General features: G+C 44.4%; 1 protein-coding gene across 2 annotated transcripts in view; it reads left to right on the top strand.

Annotated features, from left to right (window-relative positions):
* The window catches only part of MED13L (mediator complex subunit 13L), a 168,633-nt gene extending 154,213 nt beyond the window's left edge, over positions 1-14,420 (top strand). For both annotated transcript variants that reach the window (XM_021549848.3, XM_085593087.1), the window contains 9 exons: positions 770-958; positions 2,348-2,571; positions 3,013-3,155; positions 4,336-4,494; positions 5,712-5,888; positions 7,978-8,132; positions 9,965-10,126; positions 10,431-10,543; positions 11,568-14,420. In XM_021549848.3, coding sequence (XP_021405523.3) covers positions 770-958; positions 2,348-2,571; positions 3,013-3,155; positions 4,336-4,494; positions 5,712-5,888; positions 7,978-8,132; positions 9,965-10,126; positions 10,431-10,543; positions 11,568-11,700 — 1,455 coding nt within the window. In that variant the 3' untranslated portion in view covers positions 11,701-14,420. The remainder of the gene's footprint in view (positions 1-769; positions 959-2,347; positions 2,572-3,012; positions 3,156-4,335; positions 4,495-5,711; positions 5,889-7,977; positions 8,133-9,964; positions 10,127-10,430; positions 10,544-11,567) is intronic.
* Positions 14,421-17,661: the final 3,241 nt, after the last annotated feature.

The raw sequence follows: 17,661 nt of genomic DNA, 5'->3' as shown, positions 1-17,661 counted from the left end.
ATAAAAACAGTGAGGTTACAGTGATTAAATTCTAATTTTAAAATAGGTTTGATCAGAAAACCAGGTTTTTGTTGTGCTTTGTTTCCTTCTGAAGGAGTGTTGTGCCATTTCTCCTTCCTGCTCTTGTTGTGTAGTTGGGTCTTAACCCCCAAACTCATCTCCCAGGCAAATCTCCCTGTACTCTAGTTCTTGCTGGTTGAAACTCTGAATCCTTGTGGGCTGCTTCCCTTGACTTTTTGAAACTGAGCAGCAGCTGAGGCTGCCGAGCTTCCACTGGCAACTAAATTGAAAAGGGGAAATAACCACACAAATCATTGTGACAGAATCTTAATTGTGCCCTCTACACCCCTCTGTAAGGATGACACCATAGTGCCAGTTCTCACAAGGACAGCAAACAGTTCCTGACCACGAGCCATGGAGCCAAACCCACCTGAACACAACGTTCAGGGACTGTGTGGTTCAGGCCACCTGCAAGTGAAGATGTTGCCCAGAAAAACACTTGTAAAAAATTCAGGGAGTTTGAATACAAGTGTTTGGGTTTTATGGATTAAAATTCGCTTTCATTGTGATGGAAGCAGTTTTGTCCCAGAGAATGCAGTCCCTGCCTGCTGCAGCCACTCCTGCCAAGGGACCTGTAATGCAAATCGTGGAGCATCCCAAAGTGTGCTGGGTGTTTGGTGACAAATGACTGTGTAGATCTGGTTGGATATTAATGAGCAGCTCCTGGAAGCCTCTCAGCCCTGTTTTATTGTGTGTCTGAATTCCACAGATTGTGCCTTGCCAGTACATGCTGCAGACAATGAAGGATGAACAGGTCTTCTACATTCAGCACTTGAAGTCTCTGGCGTTCTCTGTGTACTGCCAGTGCAGGAGGCCCCTGCCCACACAGATCCACATCAAGTCCCTCACAGGCTTTGGGCCAGCTGCCAGCATTGAGATGACCCTCAAAAATCCTGAGGTTGGTATTGGTGGCAAGAAAATCAAAGTCTGTTCATAAACTGTAACCACTTTCCTCAAATATCAAAGAGTAGAGAAACTACTTGTTGGGGGATTTTTTTCAAGATATAGGAGACAATGATGATATAAAGGGAAAAGGCAAGCTAATACGGACTAGAAAATAGTAACAAAAACATCAGGCTAACTTGCTTTCAAAACATTTAAAGTTTTTGGTTTTGACTCATAAAGTAAAAAGTTAAAGTGTGAAGGAAAACGAACATTGCTAGTTGGGATTCTGAGTCATTTTGTGGTTTCAATCTATAGTGCTCCAACCAGAGTTTAAACCCAACCTTTATTCACATATATATGCATATATATGAAATAAGTTCCTGTGCCTAATTGCAGATGTTATATTAATTCCCTGAGGTAATGGAGAAATCCCCCTCTTCGATGGGCTTATCTTTTATCTGTTTTAAACTGTAAATATTAAAGCCCTGATTCTGGAATTTCAGGGATTTCAAAGGAAGACTAATCCATCCTACTTTCTATGAAGGTTTTGCATTCTTTAAAAGATAACTGTGAATCCATTAGATCTAATGGACCAACAAAATAATTAAACATTTACCTTGGCATAAAGAGCTGCTTGGGGGGGGTTAAAAACCTACTTGCAAAGCCAAACCTATTGGCATTTACTTACTGCATTTAATTAATCTCTGTTTATTGCATTTTATACGTTGTCTCTCAGTCTGCATTGCAGACTCCCAAACTTTGCTGAAGAATTAAGAAAACATCCAGATGGTTTTTTAATTATGAAACATGTTTGGTGGGGCTCCTCCTGTGTGCTCTTCAGAGAGAAGTTCCAAGGCAAAGATGGGTTTGGGTGCCCATGTGGGAAGCAGCTTTGCAGAAGATGACCTGGAGGTCCTGTTGGATGTGATGGATGCTCCCAAGAAGCAGCAGTTGGGCTGCCTTAGGAAGGTGCTGCAGCACAGCTAGGGAGGTCTTGTCCTCCTCCCTTCTGGGCTCCTCAGAACAAGAAACTCGGATGCACTGGAGCAAATCTAGCTGAGGGCCTAAAGATGATTGAGGGAAAGGAGGATCTGACAGCTGAGGGGGTTTAAACTCCTGCCTGTGTCAGAGACTGGTCCAAAGACTGCTTTCATACCCTGAGTTACGTGTACATAAAAAGAAATCTTCAGATAGGGTATGAAGTGCATCAGCTTTAACTGGCAGCAGTGAATTGTCTATAACCCCCCTTTTCTCAGTCTCCCTCCTGACTAGGAATGCTTTGAATTTACTCATTGTTTCACACTTGCCTGTCTCTTTACTTGCTGCCAGTGTGTGTGTGTGTGTTCCTTGTGTTCAGTAGTTTCTGATCTATCTCCTGATGGTTGTGCTGACTCTATTGCAGAGGCCCAGCCCAATCCAGCTGTACTCACCTCCTTTCATCCTGGCCCCCATCAAAGACAAGCAGACAGAGCTGGGAGAGACGTTTGGAGAGGCCAGTCAGAAATACAACGTGCTCTTTGTCGGGTACTGCCTGTCCCATGACCAGCGCTGGCTCCTGGCGTCCTGCACCGACCTGCACGGGGAGCTGCTGGAGACCTGCATCGTCAACATCGACCTGCCCAGCAGGTACTCACTGCCCTTGGCTTCTCCATGGATCCATGTCTGGAGTCATCCCTCACCAGCTCCCTGCACATCCCTTCCATCCCCTTTCCTGCTCAGGAGATCATGCTGCTGTTAGAGTGAGAATACTTCACTTGGCACTTCCAGATTTTCAGATCTGCACAGGGAAAACTGAATGAGTTACACTTGTTTTACAATCTGTTTTAATTTTATTTTGCTTACAAATCTTACCTTGAGGAACACCTGGTGTGTTGCTCATCAGTTTGATGGCACAGGCAGTAACAGTATTGAAAGCAGACATAGTTTTTCTTGTTAGTAGTAGTAAAAGGTAGGATAGGGACTGCCCAGAACTCTGTAGGTGGTAAACAGTGATGCAATTAGAGAGAACAGAAATCTGAATATTGTCCTTGATTGTCTCACTCTTGTGTTTAATTGCTTCCCCTGCAGGTCCAGGAGGAGCAAGTTGTCTGCCCGGAAGATCGGGCTGCAGAAGCTCTGGGAATGGTGCATTGGCATTGTCCAGATGACATCCCTGCCATGGAGAGTCGTCATCGGGCGCCTGGGCCGGCTGGGCCATGGCGAGCTGAAAGGTGTGCAGTTGTCAGGGCTGCCACTCCCAAGGTGTGGAGTGCAACAGGGACCCGGGGTGCAAGGCAGGATTGTTCTGACCTGATCACAAACCTTTCAAAATGGAGAGTGATAATCACATAACCACAGAATTGTTTAGATTGGAAAAGTCCTCTGAGTTCATGAAGTCCAACTGTCCTCCAGTACTGCTGAAGCCACCACTGATCCATGTCCCCAAGTGCCACATCTGCACAGGCTTTGAACACTTCCAGGGATGGAGACCCAGCCATTCCTCTGTTTTGTATCACCTCCAGACTTGCTGAGACTCTGCCATCACACAGTGTCATTAGATGGGGTGAATTTGGCTTAACCCTTTCCAAGTCCTGTCTCTGCTTCCTAGAGTCATGACCTTACAAAAGGTAAACAAGGTGTGCCAAATTCTGTCAGAGACAGGACAGACTGTTGTTTATTTTGCCAGAGTTTAGTGAGGGCAAACATGGATGGGAAGCCAGATACCCAGGCTTCCCAGGCAGGGCTCCTTAGGAGTCTATAATCAACACCAGAGCTGCTGAAGTCCTTTCTCTCCCCTTGTCCCCATTGTTGTTTTGATAGTGATGCCCACTTGAACAAGTGGATCTGAGTGTAAAGTACCTGGCAGAGAAATCACCAGGATCCTCCAAATTGGAATTTCCTGGGCCATGACAGCATGGATTACAGGGGAGCTGGCTGCAGTCCTGCCCTGGCACTGAATTCCTGTATTGGTTTCCATAAACCTTTCCTTGCTTGTGCCCTGGGTCTGATGCTGCTCCCTCATGTTGTGCAGGATTTGCACACTGTCCTTCCAAGGGAAGTTGGGGGCCTTATCAGAGGTTAGAGAAAGTTCTGAACAAAGTTATCCTGACACAGGGGTAGAGATAGGATTCAGTTGTGATTCCTCAACTTAAACATCAGTAAACATACAAAAAAGCCTTGGGAAAAAATGTATTGAACAAAGAAAAGCCAACAGACTGCAATGGACTAAAAACATTCCACAGGAACTCCTTGAGCACTCAGTTTGTGGGGCCAGACCCCTCGTGTGCACAGGAGTCAGTCCTTGAGAGTTTGGGATTAGGGAAATGCCAAGTGTTGGGAATGTTTTGCTGTTTCCAGGTGGGTGCTGGCTCTGCATCAGCTCTGTCCTCCCATGATGCTTTTCCCTTGCAGACTGGAGTATCCTGCTCGGGGAGTGCTCCCTGCAGACAATCAGCAAACAGCTGAAGGAGGTTTGCCGCATGTGTGGCATCTCTGCAGCAGATTCCCCCTCCATCCTCAGTGCCTGCCTCGTTGCCATGGAGCCACAGGGATCATTCGTGGTGATGCCAGGTATGTTTTAGCCAACTATGGCAATACCAGCAAAACTCCTATCACATTTCACACTTAGGCACATTAATCTTGGGATTTCTGTGAAGAGCTTGACTAGCATGGCTATGTGTGGCAGAAAATAGGTTGAGCCAGCAGAATCCCCCAAAATATCATGGAGAGATGCTATGTGGGGAGAGCAGTCTCCTGAGGGAAGGTTGCTGCAGACCACTGCCAAAGTGCTGATGTGTTCCCTGGGGAGCCCATGGGCTCAGGCAGCCCAGTTCCCATGGGCTGGAAGTGGTGTCAGAGACTCTTGTGCCTGGAGGAGGCTGCAGTGGGAATGAGTAGGAGCCTGTGGAAATGGGAATCAGAATAAGCCCACTTGCCTTCTCACATGCTGAAGGTATTTAGAGTGTTCACTTAGAAGCAGCAGTCCATGGGCTTAAGTTGAAGTGAAATTTAATGCTGAGGTTCCTTTTGTGGTTTTACCCAAGCATTTACTTTTTAATGTATGTGGTGACACATCCTTAACATACCCTTACAAACCACTATGGGGTTTTTTTAGAAAGAAAAGACTAATACAGAGCAGAATTAATTGAGCTTGAAAATTACTTATCATGTAGAATATTTTCAAAGCAGAGATTTTGTAATGTGAGAAAACAGATGGCAAATGAGGCTTTTTCGTATCACAGTAAAACACAAAGACCCAAATCCTTCAACAGAGTTTTTTTTTTCCTTTAGATCTTGATGCATAATTAGGTCAACAGCAAGCAAAAATTAGGTTAAAATTAAAGGTGCTGGTTAAATACTGCTGAAGAATGTGTCTCTGCATTGACTATTTGCACCTTCCAAGTTAATTGCTGGCGGATAATTGAGAAGAATAAAGGAGGAGGAGAGAGAAACTTTATTGTTGTATGGCTTTATTTTTGTGTTCGTGTTCATATCGACCAAAGTGGGGTGTATTTCATAATTCTACAGAGATGTGTGCGAAAAATCAATTTAACGTGCTCATTTTACAAGTAAATATTTGATTAAGGGCCAGCAGAATGACAGGAGAGGTGGGGCTGGTGATCTTAATGTCAAGCTCTTGCAGCAATGCAATCTTTGAAGATAAGGCCTTTCAGCTGTGTCTGTGCATTTGCAGAGCAAGTGGGACGGGCAGAGGTGTCCCTGGGCACAGAGCACGTGTCTGGGAGGTGATGCAGTGACCACCTGTGCCGTTGTGTCTGTCCCCACAGACGCGGTGACGATGGGCTCGGTGTTCGGGCGCAGCACGGCGCTGAACCTGCAGTCGTCCCAGCTCAACACCCCCCAGGACGCCTCCTGCACACACATCCTGGTGTTCCCCACCTCTGCCACCATCCAGGTGGCACCTGCAAATTACCCCAACGAGGATGGCTTCAGCCCCACCAACGGTGAGTGAGGGGGAAATCCCCTGGGGCTTTTCCAGGGCATCAGCAGAGCTGAGCTGGGCAGGAATAAACCCTGAGGGGGCTGGGGTTCTGCACAGACCCCACACCACCCCAGCAAGGGAACCATGCAGGGCTTTAGCTACACGGTGCTCTCCCTAGTGTATTCTCAGAGTCACACTGGTTTATTCCCAAAGGGACAAGGACCAGGCAATGCACCACATGCACAGACCACAACGTGCTTTGTCTTGTTGTGACTTGCTCAGACCAGCCGCTGTTTTCCAGTCGTGCTTCACATCGAGCCCTGTTGTGTGCAGAGCTGACACGAAGGAGGCACTTGTGGTTGAGTAGGGAAAATATCCCAACCTGAGATTTTCTGGTGCCCCTGGAGTGCTTTTACACTAAACCTGCAGTTTGAGTCAGCAAGACTCTGGTTAATGCTTTATATCCAAATAAGCATTTTCCTGCTTTGTCCCAAATCCTTTAAATGAGTGCAAAGCAATTTAAACTAAAAGTAGCTGCGAACACGTACAGTGGCTGTATTAATGAGGAGGGCAGTTGGGCTGGAGAGGAAGGCAGGCTACTGCTTTTAAGGCTTTGATCTGTCCCTCCTGGGATGTCCCAGGGCCTCTGAAGGGAAGTTGCCCCTCTCAATCCCTGTCCCAGGAGGCACCGGGATCCCTCCCGAGCATGACAAACATTAACCTGCATTAACCTGCCTGTTGGTGCTGCAGATGTTAATTAGAGTCAGGTACAAGAATGGCCTTTTCCAAAATGGTGTTAAATTTAATTTTCTTAACTCTGCTCTACTTAATGATTAAGCTGCTTCCTGCTGCCATTAGCCAGCTCATTTCTGCTCTAGGGGCCAAGCAGAGCATGATATTAGCTCTGGTTTGTTTACTGAGGCCGTAGGACACAAGTTAATAAACTTCAGTTAAAGCATTGCTCCAGCAATCCAGAGGTTCTCTTTGGGAGATGAAGGAAAACAACCACCTGCCTCTTTCAATACTGGGGTTTCAGGTGAAATTAGTTCAGAACACAGATACTTTTCCATTTTATATGGCGTAAATTCATCTTTTTCAAGAGAAATTGGTATTGTTTATTATATGTAGGATGCATGACTTCTATTTAGGGCTACGTGTTTTAGTATAAATTTATTTACAATTCTAATTAATACAGTTAATTCAGACAGCTCCCACTGTCCCTGTCTACCCACTAAAATGTACTTTAAATGTCATTATAAACTTGGATTTCTTTGCCTGCTGAGAAATCTGGATAAGAAAAACCCCTCTAAACCATATTGTGATACTGTAATTTTTGGCTCTGTGTTGATGGTGCCTTGTCTTTCTCTCCCATAACTTACTCAGAGTATTGTAACCTGTGTGCAGATGATGAGTAATGGAATGCATAAGGCAAACACATCTTCTCTGTATTTTTAGCCCTACCCCTGTATTAACATAAACCAAATTAATCCAGCCAATTATGCTATTGAGATGTGTGGAACTCCTGAGGTGAAAGGGGGATATAAGGGCTACTTTGTTGGGGATCCTGGTGCAGTACCTGAAAGAATCAGGAGTGCTGTGCAGTGAGGAAGGCCTTGCTGTCCTCACAGATTCCAGGGGCAGTTTCCCTGGAGCTGCCAGGGCTGTTCCCTGTGCAGGGAGGCTGGAGCTGGTGCGCAGCTCTGGGAGCCTGAGGAGCAGCACTTGGAGCTGTGTGTGATGATTCCAAGTGTTTTGTTTAGGGGTCTCTGTGGCCAGCTGCAGAGGTGTCAGTTGTTGCGTTACAAAATTCAGTCTGGATTTTATGGAGTTGCTACAATGGGAATTCTGTTCACTCTGTGGCCACTGCTAAAAATTCATTATCCCAATAGCTGTCTGCCAACTCTCCCTTTCATGTCTGTGTGGTTGCAGTCAAAGGTTCTAGGGGGGATTAAACATTAAAATCTTTATCTCTGCTTTCATCTGTCTTGGGAGTATGTTAAAGAAAAAAGGTAAAGACAATAAATTAAAGGGAAAGGTAGTAAATTATAAAAAATTCTTGGAGAAAAGAGTATAGCACATTGGAAATTATTTTCCTTTCTTTTCCTTTTCAGATGACATGTTTGACCTCCCATTTCCAGATGACATGGACAATGACATTAGAATTTTGATAACAGGGAATCTTCACTCTTCACCAAATTCCTCCCCAGTTCCTTCCCCTGGATCACCATCTGGCACTGGAGTGGGATCTCACTACCATCACAGTAGGGTAAGGCTGGAGGACCATAGGGAACAGTGTTTAAAATAAAATACAAAAAAAAGACCCAAATCCTCCAACAAAATCTTTTTCCTTCCTAGATCCTGACACATAATTAGCTCAACAGCAAACAAAAATTAGGTTGAAATTGAAGGTTAAATACTGCTGGAGATGTCTCTGTTTGCACCCTCCAAGTTAATTGTTGGTCGATAATTGAGGGGGAGAGAGCAGCTTTATTTTTGTGTGGCACAGCCATAGCTGATGACCCTGCATAGATTTAATCTGTACTCATCCTTTCTTTCCTGGAAAATCCTATGGAATGTCTCTGGCATGAAGTGACAAGTCTTTGAGAGAAGGGAAGCTGTGACAGCCCTGTTCCCATGGATTTCAGGGGAGGCAAGAGGGAGAGAATTCTCCCTGTGATGAAACTCTGCCCATGGAAACTCTGCAGGTGCTGGATGGTTATGCAGATGTTGTTTTCTTAGGAATATTTAGCCCAGAGCACACAGCGTTTGGCAGTTATTTTTGTTTGAAGTGGCTTTTATAAAGTCAGTTCCAACATCACTGATTACTTAAAATGCAAATTGTTTTCGGTAGTTCAAGTTATTTTTTTGAATTGGCTTAGCTTGGATCAGGTTTGATGGAACTTTTTCACTCCTACATTTAATCATGTAGGACTGAGCAGTTCTCTTAAAATGGTTTCCATCACAATTAGATTGAAGTTTTCTGCTTTGCAAGTTTCTGTGAAGTTTTGTTCTAGAAATACTAACTTTGAAATAGTAGCATATTACTTCTTTACTAAATAATACAGTATTTTATGAGAGAAACAGGGTATCTTTTATACCATTTTTGACACATCAATGAGATGTCTGCAGATCAGAATTCTAACTCCTGAACATGACTGACTAAATGGTGGTAGTCTCACCCCTGGAAGTAGAAAGTCCTACCTGTATTTCCCTTGCAAAGTCTGCCAAAATGCCTCAGTGGAGCTTTAATACAGTCAGTGAGGGAGAAATACCTCCTGCCTTAGCCACAGAAATACTAATCCTGTATTTTGTGAGCTCAGTCCACAACCACCTTGTGTGGATTGTGCAATTCTCCTATCAAAGGCTCGGTACCACCACACTGCTGTCCCAGTTATTTCAAACTGGTGTGTGGGCAAATGAAAACTTCTAAATTCTGCTGCCAAACGTTGCAGCCATAAATCACAACTCCTCACTTTCCCTCTCCCCAGTTCCCTCAGCAATCCATTCTTTGCCACTTCTATGGAGCTGCATCCATTGGGAATAGCCCTGGGAGGTTCATGGCCTAAGCCCAGAGCCCTGGACAAGCCCTTTCCAGCTGAACCCAAGTAATTCCCATTAACCATTAAGCCAGGCCTGGTAATTGCAGTGTAATGTTTGGCTTTAGCAGAGCAGCAGTGTGTGATCATCCCCCCGTGGGCCCAGGGTCAGGGCAATAATTGATGGCTGGGCACCAGCCCCTTGTGCCAGGCTCCCAGTGCTGCCTGCTCCAGGCTTTTTTCCTGCCTTGGATTCCTCTCCAGACCCACTGGAAGGGATTGGCAGGGAAGGATTTGTAATTGAGCTGCTTTTTGTGCAGTGGAATCTTTGCCTTTTTTTCTTAACCTGTTGACATTTATGGATGAAGTGAACTGCTTTCCCAGCTGTTTGGGAATCTACAGTGCTTCTGAAGCATAAGCCTGGGGGACCCAACTACAGGGGAATAAGGCATGGCCTGGGTAACTTTGACTAAGATTCCTGAGTAATTAGCAAATGAAGTCACCCTTCCAGGAGTAGGCTGTATTGACAACACCCCAGAGCTGCCTTTTCCTTGTCTTGCAGAGCCAAGGTGAACGTCTCCTCTCCAGAGAAGCCCCCGAAGAGTTGAAGCAGCAGCCTCTGGCTCTGGGGTACTTTGTGTCAACTGCCAAAGCGGAGAACCTCCCGCAGTGGTTCTGGTCCTCCTGTCCTCAGGCACAGAACCAGTGTCCCCTCTTCCTGAAGGTCTGTCATGCTCCACATGGAGCACTCATTATCCATTGCTATTTCCATGCCTGTAAAAGTTGCAGTTGGAGTCTGTAGTGCCATAGTGAACCTGAGACATTCCACGCCAGAACTGCAGAACTCCAGTCTGTTTATTTAAAAATGTTACTGTTAATTTGGAAATACACGTGGTCATGGGGGGGTTCAACGCAGAATTGCCAACTTCCCACGCTGTCCTGAGGTGATGCACAACGGATGTTTCTTGGGAATCCTTAGTAGTACCTCCTGTATGAGGAGTTAATTTTTGCACTTTCCCTCTGCACAGGCCTCTCTCCATCACCACATCTCTGTAGCGCAGACAGACGAGCTTCTACCTGCCAGAAATTCTCAGCGAGTTCCTCACCCCCTTGACTCTAAAACTACATCAGATGTCTTGAGGTAACACCCTTTAGGTTTTCATTTCTGCCCTAAACATTTGGGAACTGAGCTCAGCGGTTTCAGAGTAACCGTTCCAACCTATCACAGTTACTTATCAGCACTTTTTAGCCCCGCCATGCCCTATATGTCTTGGGGCATTTCCTCCTCCAAGATGCCAGAGCAGGGCTTTGAGGGGGAATTCTGTGGGTTTCCCTCTGCTGTGCATAATGATGCCAAGCAAACTCAGAACAGCTCAGCCTTGCCAGGGGAACATCATGGTTTGCCCCCTACCCAGATTGCTCTGTTCCCCTGGCATCTAATCTGAGCTGTGTCACTCATTATCTTACCTCATGGAACCCAGTGGATTTGTAGGAGGAGATAAAAGCACTCCCTGATACTACTGTGCTAGCATTGGGCTATAAAGGAGACACTGTTCCTGAATGCAGGTAGGGTGTGTGTTTTATTGTCCAGGATGATGTGGGGCCTGTTTGCCTCCATCCCACCTTTGGGGACTGAACGCAGATCTGTGTGATGAGAGCACACAGTGTACAAAGATCAGCAAAGAACAGGAATGTCTAATCTAAGGAAACTGGGGGTGTACTATTCTAGAAGATCTGAATTTGCGTCCTCTTGGAGGACTGAGCTCTCACAGGTGTCCCAGGTATTGAGTAAAACAAGAATGCAGTGGACAGGGAAGGGATGAGAGGCAACAGACAAAAGTTACGAGATGAGAAATTGCAATTAGATAGAGGATCACAGGAACAGTGTGAGCAAATACTGGTACAGGGTGCCCAGAGAGGCAGAGCTGTTCAATCCCCAAGGCTTTGACAGCAGTGTCATTTGAACCACTGTGAGTCCAGAATCTGTGTGTGTTTGGGAGGGCCTTTATACAAATACTTCAGACATAGCAAAGCTAAACCCTCCTGCTTTTCAGTGAGGTTCCTCCTTTGCCAAAACACTGGCAGCTCTGTCAGGGTGTAGGTGCAGGAGAGCCATTAACAGAACAGCCCCAGGCAGGCTGTGATGTCTGTGCCTCCCTGTGCAGGTTCGTGCTGGAGCAGTACAACGCCCTGTCCTGGCTCACGTGTAACCCGGCCACGCAGGACCGCAGCTCCTGCCTGCCCGTGCACTTCGTGGTGCTCACCCAGCTCTACAACGCCATCATGAACATCCTGTAGGACACACACAAGCACTTGTTCTTCTGGCTGCTTCTCCCCCCTGCCCGGGAACGTGCCACGACCTGCAAAGAGCTCCGTTTGCTTCTCTTCAGACCAGTCCTGTGCTGTGCTTCTTTTCCTCCAAAAGCACATGTGAATTCTGCAGTGTTCAAAATTAAACTACCCATTAACATCTCTGGCAGCTTCAGTCCAAAATCTGGGAACATCCAAGAACAGTGAACACAGAGTAACCTCAAGCCAGTGTTAGTTTGGTGGCTCGGTAACTGCTGGTCAGCGTGATTATTTTTTTTAATATTTTATTTTTTTAAGGAAGACTACAGGATCTTTTTGCATTAGGAACTGATAAAGACCCATGAGCAGTGTCAGCCCTCCAAGTAAAAACCACCTTGTAGTGACCAGTTCAGGTGTTTTGTTTGTTTGATCGTTGTAAACTGGGACTTCGCAGGAGGAAAAAACCACAAACACAAAACCACACAGTTGTAGTCTCGTATAAATATTGGAGTTTTCTGTCTACCTGGAGTTCCTGTCAGAGTGGATTGGGATGAATGCATGCATTTGTTACCTGTCCATGTAGATATGAATGGTCTGGAGATACTTTATTTATTTTTAGGTTTGGGGAGGGGAGGGATTAAATTATAAAGGACCAGGAACAGTAGAAATACCTTAAAAATCCAGCTCCGTTCCACTGTAGGGTTATTTATCTACAGACCTCTCACTCTTCTGACCTGGAAATCAAAAGAAGCTCATAACAATCAAAGTTGGGGAAGGGAAGCATGTTCTGGTAAGGGTATATTGTATTTTAAGGAATTCTCCCCTGTGTTTAGCCTGGTTAAAGCAAGGAATGGCCAGTGTTTAATGAAGGATAACACTACCTAAGGGAGAAGAGTGAGAGGGAGGTAGGGAGGAAAAAATACTTTAAAGCCCAGTTCAGGGCAAGTGGAAAGTGACAGATTAATCTATTGTAAAGCTATGATTTAAATATATTTCCAGTAAATTTAGTGATGCTAGAAAAGTATTTACTGCAAGCCAAGTCGCCCTTTAATTCTGGGCAGACTCGTCCATGTACATATCCAAAAATACGGTTTTTGTTTACACTAAATCAGTCACAAATCTGGTGTATTTTTTCTGACTATAGGAATATTATTTCAAAGAAATAATTTTTAAAAATTATATCATTAAATTAGTACTTGAAGTTACACCACTGTGGTGGCAAAGTTACTTTGTTTAGTGAAATGATCGCCATTGGGAAAGTTAATGGCTAATTGAAGTATTTTTATGACTCCTTCATTCCAGGCTCCCAGGGGTTCCTATTCCAGCCCCTTCCCTCATTTCTGGGGGTGCACTGGGCAGCAGGAGGGGGCCAGGGTCAGGCACTTGGACCAGGCTGGGTGACCCCTCCCCTGGCTGTGAAGAAAAACTACCAAGTTTAGAGTTCTTCCAAAAGACTTTCATGTTCTGGTTAAAAAAAATGAAATTCTATGATTTTAAAAAGTATTTTTCTTGAGATAATGTAACGTTTAAAACAAATTATATAAAATAATAAAAGAAAAAAAAAAAGAATTGCTTGTGTAATGAGAAGGTGAAGGCAGGAGAGGAACCTGTAAATGGATTATTTCTTTCCTTGCTCCACCCCTCCGTGTGGGTGTCCTCTTTGCAATGTATAGGTTAAAAAAAATCTGATATCAAACCATTTGTATCTAATGTGTACAGTGTAAAATTGACTTTAAAAATATTGCAGTACTATTTTTTCTTAATCAGAAAAGAAAATTCTCAAGGCCTTTTGAAGAGCATAAAAAGATGAAGATTGTAAACTTGTATAAAAAAATTTAACTTGGGGAGGAAAACAATGTAAAGTAGACATTTGTAATCTTTTACCATTTGGGGGTTATTTGTTCCCAGGATTCATCTGAACTTTGGATTATTATTTTCCTTATTGTTTTTAAATGGGCTGTTTTTATCCAGGGGTGTTTCTTCCCCACAAACCTGGTTCTAAGCAAAAATTAGAAATTAAAAAAAAGGGCAGCAAGGAGTAGTTTTCATCTGGTGTCTTTTATTTAATTTTTTTAAGTTAAGAGAAGCTGGTGACATATTTATACGTTTTTGTGCAAAATAAATGAATGGCAATAGATTTTAAAGAAAATTCTTATGTACTTCAGTGTGAGAAGTTCTGTATAATATTTCTCTTAAATATGCATTATTTTACTTGTGAGTTTTTTACTGAATTAATCTGAAATGTACAAGCCCTGGCTTTCCTACAGAGTGAAGAAAGTTATTATTTTTTTTTTTTATTTCTAACTTTGAAAAATCATGCCTAAATCAGAATTATTATTACAGTTGTTTGAGCTAAAGGGAGTGGGAGGGTGGGGAATGTCCAGCATGCTTGTATGTATATTTCAGAACCTTTTTTAAATGTAAAAGCTGTACATTTCTGGGGAGTTCTGAATTTCTTTTTGTTTTCTTTTTTTTTTTTTCCTCTGAGCATTTTGCAGTGAGCTTCTTTTATATATAGCCGACAATTTGAAAGAAAACAAAAAAAAATGTGAAGTTCATTTTAAATCTACAGTATATCGCTGGTACAATACACTAAAAAAGACTTTGATAAAAAGAAACAATAATAATAAAAGACCTCCATTTTAAATGTCATTCATATATACCTTGTGGATGAGAGCTATATACTTTTACACACTTTTTTAGATGAATAAATTATTGAATTACTGAAACTGTTGGTGCAGTTTTATTCTTGTATTGAGCTCTGAGTTTTGGCATTCCCAGGAAAGGAATTGCAAGGTGCAGATCCAGGGATGTGAATGGAACTGAAATGAAATGTTTCAAACTGTGGCTGTTGTGAGGGGACATTGGGTGTCACTGGTGGTAAGGATGGAAAATCCTGCAGAGGGGTGGGTGGGAGCAGCCTGGGATAATCCAATGCCACGGGAGCTGCTTTCTATGGCAGCTCCAGAGGCAGGGCTCCATCAGTGCTGGATGAACTCCGTGTGCAGCAGGTGAGTCTCCTGCAGGAGCTGTCAGGGACAGGGCCGTGGTGGCTGCAGGACAGCCCTGGCTGAGGGAGCAGAGACGTGGCCTCAGGCTTCCCAGAGCATCTGCAGAATCCCCAGCCCACAGGAGCTGGACTCCATGATCCTTGTGGGTCCCTCCCAGCTCAGCATACTCTGAGATTCTGTGCTAATTGTGAATTCTGTGCTAAGTGTAACTGCTGTGGGCAGGGCTGGGTTGGTCTCTGCAGAGTGAGACACACTGGGTTTAGCAGAGTCATTCCAAAACACACAAGTGCCGAAAATGACATTTAATGATCAATTGTGACACCCCAGAATGTGGGGGTGGGAGCTGGAGCCAGCTGTGCCAGCCTGGGATGTGGGGGTTGGAGCCAGCTGTGCCAGCCTGGGATGTGGGGGGTGGCTGGAGCCAGCTGTGCCATCCCAGGCTGCAGGGACAGCCCCTGTTACAGCAGTGATGATTGGCAAAAGGGGATGGGGGAGTTTCTTCAGACTCCAAGAGTGTCACAGCTGATCTTTGTGGTTTATTCCCTTAAAAAGTATCCTAAACAAACTAATTTTCCATAACAGTTCCAGTGACTGGATGGAGGAACTGCCACTCCATGGCTCTTTAATGGCCATTTGGGATTTCCTCAGTAGATGTTCATTCTTGTCCACTTGAATTTTCGTGCATCTTAGTTCTGAATTCAGATAGTTACAGAAATAGTCCCTAAGATTTTACCTTTTTTAAAAAATCTTTCAAGCTTGTATATTTTAGTTCACTGTATTACTGTAAATTATGGTACTAAATGATACTGTTCAATTACCCTATCCAAGTTTGTACAGAACATTTACATTTTGGTTTCTCCTGTGAGAGCTGCAAGTACCTGGAATTACTGCAGAGCAGTATTTGTTCCATGGAGATTACTTTGTGGATAATTCACTGGCTTCACAGACAAAACATCAATTAAATACTCCATTCCATGAGGACTTTAAGGAAGAAGTGAATGAAAACACTGAAATCTCAGTTGATTTGTAACAATAATAGAATTTCTACAACAAATGTACAACACTGGTGATGGACTCAACTCTTTTTAACTCCAATAAAGAAAATGCTTTTTAAATTAGGCTGACATGAAACTACTTTTCCTTTCCCAACTGCCATCTCTATTTTTGACAAAATGTCATGGCCACCTGAAAGTTGTTTCAGCACATGTAGAAAGCATCAGAAATAGTGAAGTAAACGTGAGGTTTATGGGCAGTCTCTCACCATTTACAATAGAAATGGAAACAGCCCTGCATCCCCAAACAGGAAGTATTTGGTTTTTGACAACAAAGCAGGATTTATAAAATTATGCAGCTTCCACTTCCCTGTTCTGACACTTAACCCTTGGACAAAAGTTGATGTGGCACTGCTGGTTTGTGCTTCAGTGGCTGTTCCCCTGCCAGGTACCAAAGGAGCGATCCCTCAGCACACTGCACAGGATATGGAAACCTCAGGGCTGTTTGCAACCTGAAATACTCCACAGAGGCCTGGAAGAGGATGGCGCCAGTGTCTGTGTGAGGCCAGCTGGGAATTCAGGCTGCCCTGAGCTGTCAGTGCTGGGATCTCACAAGAGCTCTGCTCCAGGCAGGGCAGGCTCCAGTCTGAGCCATTCTGAATGAGCAGCTCCTGCTCCACTACCACACGGGGCCCTGTCAGCCATTGCAATCATGGGCATGCATCTCCAGTACAAAACCATACTGCGTGCTCCTTTATCTGATAAACATCAGCTTTTCCCTACAAGAGCTACTAACTGAAACCTTTCAGAATCATGGTTAGAAACCAGATTAGCACAAGGGCCCCTTTGCAGCAAACCTGCAGGACATGGCACTGTTGGGGACTCTCTACAGGAACACATTCTGTGGTCCTGCAACACCTGCTGGAATTCACTGGCTCCTTCTGGTTGCTCCACAGGGTCTGGTCCCATCCCACTGCCACTCTCATGTGGCTCTAGGATACTACAGCAGCCTCTGTGGTTGACACCTCTGTTCCCCAAAGATTTCAGCTCTTAGCCAACCCCTGGTACCCAGCCACCTCTACCTTCACATCCCAAGCATGTGGGCTCCTTCCCGTAGCACACGCACCTTCTCCTCTTGGACAGGTGTTTCATTTCAGCAACATCTGCCCCTGCAGGACCTCTGTCATCTACTCAGCAACATCAGCTGCTCCCCAGGCAGTGATGCTCACTCCAGCTGGCCCTTTTAAAAGACACAGCCAGGCCAGCAGGGAACTGCAACAGCCCACGTGGCAACCAGGGCAGACCTAGGCCCCAACAAGTGGAATTTATTTTCCTTACACACTAAATTAGACATATGTTTACAAAACTCCTACCAGCCTGACACTCTGTTTTTATTTAAATATTTTTCCTTTGGAAAAATGTCAGGTTGGTATAACTTTAGGAACAAACTACATCCTCAAATGCACTGCTGCTACTACAAGTGTTTGGAGAACTTTCTGCCAGAAAATTTGATATCCAGAACCCCCATTAAAAAAAAAAAAGATTACACACACAGAGCCCTGCAGGAAAAACTCACTGGTTCCTGCAATTCTGTAAAACACAATCCCATGCATGAAAAAAAAAAAAAACCAAAAAAAACCCAAAAATAAAACCAAAACCACAACCAACCAACCAACCAAAAAACAATATCCAGAAAACCTTTTTTACCTTTGCAGTTGGGTGAATAAGAAGTCTCTTTAAGCCAACCTTTCTTTAGTTGTTTGTGATTGCCTGCAGCCAGTGACAGCTGTATCATATCACATTAATCACATCTGTGCCGTTCTGTGTGTGGGGTTGTCCATATGAATAACTGGAAGTCACATCCTCGGTCCTCCAGCAGGGGTCACGTTTTGATGGCAAATGAAACTCCAGCTTCTCCCTAAACTAGGCTTTAAAAAACCAAATTAAACTGCAGAGCTACGGAGCTG

The sequence above is a fragment of the Lonchura striata genome, chromosome 15 (genome assembly GCF_050655825.1).
Source record: "Lonchura striata isolate lonStrDom1 chromosome 15, ASM5065582v1, whole genome shotgun sequence".
In the NCBI taxonomy this organism is placed as follows: Eukaryota; Metazoa; Chordata; class Aves; order Passeriformes; family Estrildidae; genus Lonchura; species Lonchura striata.
This window is presented reverse-complemented; position numbering and strand designations above follow the sequence as displayed.